We start from the raw sequence: 9063 nt of genomic DNA, 5'->3' as shown, positions 1-9063 counted from the left end.
AGAGTAGGTGACATTTGGAGAAATGTTTCTACATTTGAAAATGAATTGTACATTTCCAGTTTAATGAAATAGATTTCTTTCTTTTAGAAATATTATGAAACACAAACATTTGATAGAGCTAGTCAGTCTTCTTGTAACAGTTCCAGGCAGGTTATTCAGTTTTTGCAGGTTTTTCTGAAATAGTAAATGATGGTTTTAAGATTAAACTAGATTTTCTGTTGACATATTCTTTTTACTTGTTTTTCAAGTGCAAGGCAATGTTTAGCTTGATGGTGTCTGGAATATACTGAAATAAAACAGCAGGTATGATAAACTGTAGGCACTTCTGATATTGGCACTCCACACCCACTATTGGAGAAATGGAGAAGGAAGCATATTAGTTGTATCAGCTACCAAGTATGTTGGAAACAACAAATGTTGGTGTAAAAAGATTCCCTTCACACAGTCATCCTCTGTTGATAGAGAAATACTTCAATTGATGTGGCAATGTACAGTGCATAGAAGCCTTTCCTTTATCTAGGGATTCTTCATTACTGCCATCATCATTTGCAGGTTGATGTGAAATGGCTGAGCCTGTGTTTTGCATGTCAGCAGGATGCTGGCTTAGATGTAATGAGAGGGTCTAAGCAGGTCAAGAAGGATTATAGTGCATGTTAGGTCATATTGACCAGAGCCATTACTCACTGCTGGACAACTCAGGAAGGCAAAGTAGTCAGATCAGAGAGGATTTGTGTTTACCTATACATGTTTGTGGATATGGTCACTTCCACCCAGACATGATTATCTGTGTGTTTGCACACCTGTGTGATTATGTGTTGCTTGTCATTCACAGGCAGTAGTGTGTAGGCAAGGGAAACCAATGGCTGAGCCAGTAACATCACGCTCATCCTTCACTCCTGCAGTGGTGACTCGGAGAATAAATCTGTTATTTAAAAGCCTCTTGTTGTTCACCCTCTGCCTCTGCCCTGTCGATAAGCATGAGATTACGCTGATGGACCTCACCTATCCCTTCTATTTTAAGTTGCCATCTTTGCTTTGCCACCAGCACCACATTGCACTAATGTGATGAGGTCATGCAGTACACTTGTGTTTTGACTGCTCATAACTGTTATTGACTGGGGTATGTGAAAGTGGTCATTAATGCAAGTTTCTCTTTTATAAATCATTTAAAACGCTTTCAGTGTGGAGAGGTAAAAGCATAGCCTGCACAGCGCAAAGCATTTTGTGTGTATGTCAAACGAAGCTTGTGCTCGTGTCTTTACTGGGCATTGGAAGTGCTTGGTACACAAACACAGAGGAGCTTACAGAAACACCTTGAAGAAGGGGAAACCAAAACAAATAGTACACAATGAGGGAATTACTGGCTACACATGAAATTCCTGTATATGTAGAGTGTAACCAAACCCGCTGTAAAACGGCAAATACAAACTACACACACTTCAAAAAGAACTGTGTGCTCAGTGGGACTGTTGTTAACAGACATTCTTCTGTTTCTGTTGCTTGTTGCATCTGTTTATATTTGGAGAAGTACAAATGTTGCACTTCATTTTTAGTTGGATTGTAAAAAAAAAAAAGGGGGGGGGGGGAATGTAAAACTTGAATGTTTTATTTTTATTACAATTTCGTTTTTCATTAAAGAAAAGTTACAAAATTGTCGGTTACAGTTCTTAGAACAAAAGAAAATTGGAATTGGCAGGTTAGACTTGAAAAACATCAGAATATGGCCAAGAAAATTGCGATCTCTAGTCTGAACTTATGTTTTCTTAGTCTGCTCTGGGCCTTTGACTTTCAGTAGCCCTTTTGAATCAGCAGATTGATTGGCCTCTGTGTTTATTGAGTCCCGTTAAACCTTTCAGGCCCAGAAGAATATTGCAGTCCTGCAAAATCAATAAACCTATCTCTTAAATTAGCTTAATGATGACTGTGTGGAGCCCTTCTTAATCCTCTGCCTGGACATCGGTGATGTCACAGTGCTCCTTTCTAAGCCCAGTCACATTATTGATGCGCTCTGGGTTGCACTTGAAAGCCTGCAAACTGTCCCATAACTTTATTTGTTAACGGCACGAGCTTCTTCCAAAATGGGTTTGCTTTTGTCTTGTGTTCATTTGGGCACAATGCTTTTCTTTTTTTGATGTCCCACCTCTTCAGCAATGCAAGTTTCTGGTAAGGTAAATACAGTGTGCACTCATATTCTTATGCAGAACAACAGAGGTAATATGTTTAATTGTACACTAGACAAGATGAGATGAAGATAGATGTCAGCTCAACTTGAAAATTGATTTAGTGAAAGAACCACAGAAAAAACGCTCATCCCTCACTGGCGTCATACTTCCTTAATGCTGTCTGCACGCATCAACAATGAGATTGACCAACTGATGAACCAGATGCAGCAGATTGAAACACAACAGAGGAAGTTCAAGGCATCCAGAGATAGTATTCTGTCAGAGATGAAGATGCTGAAGGAGAAGAGGCAGCAGTCTGAGAAGACGTTCATGCCTAAGGTGGGCATGCACTGAATTTGTCTCAGCATCATAATTTGAACTCGTATACAAGCCCCCAGGAGTCATGGTCATTAAGACCTGATTGGATTGAAAATTCTTTGTTTTGCATGATCTAAGCTGCGGGTGCAACCTGTTTCCACTTCACATGCAATATTTACTATCCACTGATGTCTGTCTTTTCTCCCTCTGCTTCCTCCCAGCAACGCAGTCTCCAAAGTCTGGAAGCCAGCCTTCATGCCATGGAGTCCACTAGGGAGTCTCTGAGGGCTGAGCTGGGTACAGATCTGCTCTCTCAACTCAGCCTGGAGGACCAGAGGCGTGTAGATGACCTCAATGATGAGATCCGTCAGCTCCAGCAGGTTAGGAGCAGGAGGGGACAGATATGTGCTCTAGCAGTTTCTCACATCATGAAACAACTGACTGGGGATTTCTGTCCCCAGTAAAGATGTCTCTTTTTGTTTTTTGTTTTAGTTTTGTGGCAACGTGTTTCAGTACCACAAACTACTTTCCATTGAATTCCCTAGAGCAGCAATTTAAAACCAATCTCAAAAAGGCTGCCTGTGAGTAGCATTAGACGGAGGAGGCTGCTGCTTGCATAGTTTATAAATGTAAGATTTTGGTAAAATCAAGTTATTAATTTAGATTTGAAGATTTAGGTGACTAAACTATGATATTTGAGTTTTAGGACTCTGTTCCGTGGGGCAACAATAAGCCCCAATTTTCAGTTTTTTCACCATGATGTGGTGTGTGGACTAGGAGGAGGAACCTGTCATCTGTTTGTTCTCCTTTCACACAGTGTTTCAGACCCCCCCCGGTTGGACCAGAATCCTTTGTAGAAATAATTAGTTAAGCTGAAATAGCTGGAACATGCACCACCCTCCAAATGGTCACATGTAGTTCAGAGAATATGCCTGTTACCTGCATTTTGTTGTTTGTTTTCTCTCCTCCACCTCCCAGTGTATTCAAATAATCTGACTAAGGTGAGAGCAGCAGGCAGCAGCTGTGTGTGGGATGTTCCCGTGATCTAGTGTTGCACCCTCTTTCACTTCCAGCTGCTCTCAGCTCTCACCTCAATGAACTCTCAGCCATTCTCGCTATCATTACACAACAACTCCACCCCCACAGCATGAAGCCTTTTATGTAGAGTTCTGCAGCATTGTAGTTATCGAATTATGTTGTACACTTGGTTTGGTATTCATGAGTTTTGTTAGTTATGTGGCATATTTCTGGACATAATTGAATACACACACAGGGTGGTAGTGTGCCATTTTTGACTGTACAGTGACGAGTGGTATATGTAGTTTAGAGATAACTGCAGATGTAACAGGCATTAATTAGAAACTACTTCAGTTTTAGTAATACTTTTGTTCTGTGTAGAGTGAAAAGTGGATATTGTTGTCACATCAGGGCACCTCCAGTTAAGTTGCCTATGGTGGATTTAATTAAATTGGCTTTTTAGATATACAGCAGCTTTAGAAAGTATTTAGACCCCTTCACTTTTTTCACACTTTGTGTTGTAGATTTAATTTTAAATGGCGGTAAAAATGTCAGTTAATCCAGGATCTATGCCACACCACTGTTTTATCTCGGACATTTACTTAGTTACTTGGACTTCTTGACTTGCTTTGTGCCCTGACCACAATTTAGACCGTCACTTCCCGAGTCTGAATACTTTTGTAAATAATACATATACGTTTTTAATTTTTAATAAATTTGTAGGCATTTCTCGCATTTTCACGTTGCTTCCCTGTGCAACAGATTAGTTCAATCTGAGAAAGAGACCCAGAAAAACTGTTGAGCACTTTTACATATTGAGTTGCTGAGAGTGTACTAAAGGCTTGTTTGTCTACACTTGACAGGACTAACCTTTTTTGTGTTGGGTTGATCCCTTTACCCTCCTACAGGACAATAGACAGTTACTGAATGAGAGAATTAAGCTGGAGGGCATTATGACCAGAGTGGAAACGTATCTCAATGAGAACTTACGGAAGCGTTACGACCAAGTGGAGCAGGTACGCCATCCTTTGAAACTCCCTGGAAAAGTCTCATAATAACAGCTCTGCATGCAGAATATTATTTTTTTTTTATCACATAATGTTACATTTATCTTTAACTGCTATGTTGTTCTTTTTCTAATTGTTAGTGAAATATACATCATCACTTGCATTAACATGCAAATAATTTTTTTTCATTTGCAACTGTTAGAGGATTTAATTAATGTAATGTGTTGAAATTATGTGCTCTTGTAAATGGGTTGAGTTTTTGATTTTGACTTTGATTTATGCAAGTCAGAAGAGGGGTGACTGAATTTTCATGACCTTCTTTTTGATGTGACCTAATTTGCATTGATACAGGAGCTAAATGAGCTGCGAGAGACTGAGGGAGGCACAGTGCTCACAGCCACAACATCAGAGCTAGATGGCATCAACAAACGTGTCAAAGAAACCTTGGCTCGATCAGAAGGTACGCAGTGTCCTAAAGACACATCTGAGTGCAGACAGTGGCCTGGATTTTATAGAAGCCTGCTTGTGACCAGAAGGTGAACTATTAGCATCAGCACAAACTGAGAAGCATTTCCCCTTAGGGACCCTTAAACTAAATATATGTCCCGGTCCTTCCAGCAACACTGTTCCAGCAGCATAGCTTTATTATGGGTGATGGTTCCCAGTGGAAATTGAATGCCTTGATTAAATGTGAATATGCATCTTCAGGACATAAAGTTGAATTGAGAAAAAAAATTAACAGCTGAAAAAAAAAAAGAGTTCACAGGCAGCAAACATATTTGGAGTTGTTTTCAGCTTGCTTTGTCAAATCAGTACTCTTAACTTGGGTGAGCACAGTGACATAACCAAAACACTGCCTGTCCATTTAAAATGTGTTTGAGTGTTTGTGATTTTTATTTATTTATTTTTTTATTATTTCAAGGTCTAGTGGATGTTTTATTAGACAGTGTAGTTTTACACGAGACAGACATTTATAAATATAACTAAATGTGATGCTTCACCACAATGTGTTGGAGTGGCAACTGGAAACTGCAGCTATAGTTGTTGTGATCACAGTTAATAAAAACACTAGAACAATCTGTGAACCACCTTTGAGGGCCAGCACCATAATGTGGCAAGGAAAAAAATAAAACAAAGCATGTTAGAAACAGCTTCTAAATGGAGATGTATAAAAGTATAGTTATACAATCTTAAATGCAGTACCATATTGTAGCCATATTGCTGGGTATCTTTTCAAGCAACAAACAAAACAGTGTTGTCTTTATCTGGTATCTCTAACCTTCATTAATTTATTATGTATCGGAGCCAATTTGCTGCCACATGTGAATCTAAATTGAGAAACTGTAGCCCACCCTTATTGTGTTGGCACTGTCAGCAAATGGCGAGAATTGCTGTAATATGCTTGGCTCACAATTTGAATGTGTTCTTCCAAAGTTGGCCTGGTCACACTGTTGTATAAATGTTCTTGCGCTGCCAATTGAAACGGGGTTGATAGAGAGCAGTTATCAGACAGCACTTGTTCCTGAATAGAATTAATTGCATGCATTCATTTTTAAACACTGTCACAGACTTATTAAAGACATTCACAGGACTGCCTTATTCTTAAGGAGTTGTTATATTCAGTTCTTTTTTTTTCTAAAGTTTTTGCATGTCAATTTGGCATTTATGATTCAGAGAATAATCTAAATCTCTTGTCTCTCTTCATAAAGTGAGAGATGTGTGAGAGAGACTGAAGAGCACTAATGTGGGTTCTGATCTGAGGTGCTGTTAATTAATGGTTTCCGAGGGTGGCAACTTTAATGAGTTGTGCAGCGGAGGTCACTCTTGGTCTTCTTTTCTGGGGGCGGTCCTACCGAGAACCAGTTTCATCACAGCATTTCATGGCTTTTCAACTGCGCTTGTAGAAACTTTGGAAGTTCTTGAGACTTTCCAAACTGACTGACCTTCATTTGTTAAAGTAATGGACTGTCGGTTCTTGCCATATTATGGTTTACTACAGTAGGGCTGGTTTCTTTATTCCAACACAACTGATGGTCTCAAACACATAAACAAGAAATTATGCAAAAAATTACTTTTGACAAGACACACTAGTTAATCAAAAACCGCTCCAGGTGACAACCTCATGAAGCAGTAGACTGCTAGTAATGTGCAAAGCTGCCATCAAGCCAAACAGTGGCTTTGAGGAATCAAAAATATGAAACATATTATGCTCTATTCAGCTATTTTTGTTTATCTTATAATACCATATGCGTTATTTAATAGTTTTGTGACTGTCTTTCCCAGATCTGGATGCCCTAATTGATAAGACAGAGGCAGAGATCAAGGACCACATAAAGAGCATGGAGCGCTGGAAGATCATAGAGAAAGAGCAGAATGACGCCATCAACCATGACACCAAGGAGCTGGAGAAAATGACCAATAGACAGGGCATGCTGCTCAAGAAGAAAGAGGAGTGCATGAAGAAGATCAGAGAGCTGGGCTCACTGCCTCAGGAGGCCTTTGAGAAGTACCAGACCCTCACGCTCAAACAGGTACACTGGTATATGCTTAATGATGAGACTTGTTGCCTTCTGGCTTTTAGGTTTCAGTTCTTTGGCAGCCAGCAGCAGCATCATTCAGAGGTACAGTGTTACAGTGTCATTGTTTAATATGGATTTTCTTTTTGTTCTTGCTGGCTGTCCACCTGCTCCTGAGAGAAATGGCTTGGTCTTTAGCTGCTGAGACAGCTTGTCTCTATCTTTGTCTGCCATTTGTTGCTGGGCAGGTAGCAAACATTGATCATCAGGGATGTTTTTGTTTTTGTTTTTTTCTTCAGAAACAACTGCATGTACAAGGTTGAATGATATTAAAGGGAGCACTGGGGATTAAAAAAACCTATTAAATCAGAACAATGAGCCAAGGGATTCTGTAACACTGTAGAACTGAGAGGACTTGCAGAGGGTAATAATTCCCTGTGGGATTGTCACATTCACACATACTGTAGTTCTTTGAGCAGTTGTTGGTACAAAAAGGATTAGTGCAGCTTTGAGGTGTTTTGAAGGAAAATTATTATGGTGCCAGAAATTAGGACCGGTTTGTTTCCATGTTGTAGTCATATATCTTTTAGCACAGCATCATGACCTTAAATAAATTGATTGAATTTAGTTTGACATTAGGGCTGCACAATAAATCATTTTGTGAGTGTCATTTAGATCTCAATGTAGTCTGTTTCACGTGGCAATGACTCTAAGTGCTCCCTTTTCCTTGCTAAGTTGTAACTAATAACCGCAAAGTGATTTATTTCTGCCTAAACTGCCATTCAGCACTAGGTGTACAGGGCAGGCAGCATGATGTTTGACAAATAGTTGCAGGAGGGTACAGAATATCTTTTACCATGTCAGACACATTGGATTTGGTTTTGAATTGGTCTGTTTTCCTGTCTACAGCTCGTCACGTGATGTAACACATTCCTGCAATTGGTTAACGCAGCCTAGGAAAGAGAAGGGAGCACTTGGTTTGATCTTAAACATCTTCCTGCCAATGCAAACACAGCAGAATCATTGTCAAATGAGACCAAGATCTCACAGCAATCTAAATCACAAAATGATTAATTGTGCAGCACTGATTAACTAAATAAAGACACAAAAGCAACAGCTCTAACAATTACTAAGTTGATCTACGGAAGGCCAACTTCTATGTTACCTGAGTCACACTTTGATAGACCCAGGTCTCTAAAGAATTAAGGCCAGAGGCTGTCACATCCTACCCACTCAGTAGTGACTCAAGCAGTTGTTAGTGCTCTGTCTCTGATTTTCTTTTTAGTCATCTCTGCCTCTGGGAGCACTGACTGTCAGTTAAGTGAACTTGGCTGCATCTTTCATAAGTGTCTGATCATGTACTCCCTCTTTCTGTGTGTGTGTGTGTGTGTGTGTGTGAGTGATCATGTGTCATCTCTTATCCTTGACAATGCTCAAAAATAGCCTCACACTTTTTGAAATGCTCCATGGGACGCAGCTCAGGGGCAAGATGATGCCACTGATTGTAGAAGTGGATCAGAGAGCCAAGTAGTAATGGTACTTGTTCATGTTCCCTTGGTCATTAGTGATTAAGATGGATGAATTTCTAGTTTAAGGGTTTGGTTTGGTGAGTGCAAGTTGTTTCTGAGGCAGACTAAGCTAGTGCTTAATTAATCAGGTCATATCATCTTTAGATTTGATTAGAATCTGGTACAGCACTTCTTTATGTGTGTATATGTATCCCCGTTTTAGTTGGAAAGTAGTATCGATAAACACTTTTAATACTAGTAGTTTAGGAATTCTGTGGCACTGCATTTGTCAAGATGATACATAGGGTTGTAAGCAGAATTTTGCTTGTTTATTATATTTTGGTTGGGAAAAAAATCTCTGCAAAATATCCTAAAAGCTTGTAGGGATGTGACTAATAATTTGAATTGTAGATTAATCTGGTGACTACTCTCGAATCATCTGTTATTATTAAGGGTGATTTTAAGTTTAAGAACAAGCAAGCATTTTAATACATTAAATCTCTAAATGTGTCAAATCAAATTTTATTTGTATAGC

At 39.4% G+C, this 9063-nt stretch overlaps 1 protein-coding gene across 1 annotated transcript in view; it reads left to right on the top strand.

Annotated features, from left to right (window-relative positions):
• LOC109951833 (structural maintenance of chromosomes protein 3) overlaps positions 1-7167 on the top strand; it is a 19991-nt gene extending 12824 nt beyond the window's left edge. The window contains exons 20-24 of the mRNA XM_020586550.1: positions 2350-2501; positions 2702-2860; positions 4406-4513; positions 4856-4964; positions 6788-7167. Coding sequence (XP_020442206.1) covers positions 2350-2501; positions 2702-2860; positions 4406-4513; positions 4856-4964; positions 6788-7152 — 893 coding nt within the window. The 3' untranslated portion in view covers positions 7153-7167. The remainder of the gene's footprint in view (positions 1-2349; positions 2502-2701; positions 2861-4405; positions 4514-4855; positions 4965-6787) is intronic.
• Positions 7168-9063: the final 1896 nt, after the last annotated feature.

The sequence above is a fragment of the Monopterus albus genome, unplaced genomic scaffold (assembly GCF_001952655.1).
Source record: "Monopterus albus unplaced genomic scaffold, M_albus_1.0 scaffold412.1, whole genome shotgun sequence".
In the NCBI taxonomy this organism is placed as follows: Eukaryota; Metazoa; Chordata; class Actinopteri; order Synbranchiformes; family Synbranchidae; genus Monopterus; species Monopterus albus.
The sequence above is the reverse complement of the archived record's forward strand: the minus strand, read 5'-3'. Positions and strand labels throughout refer to the sequence as shown.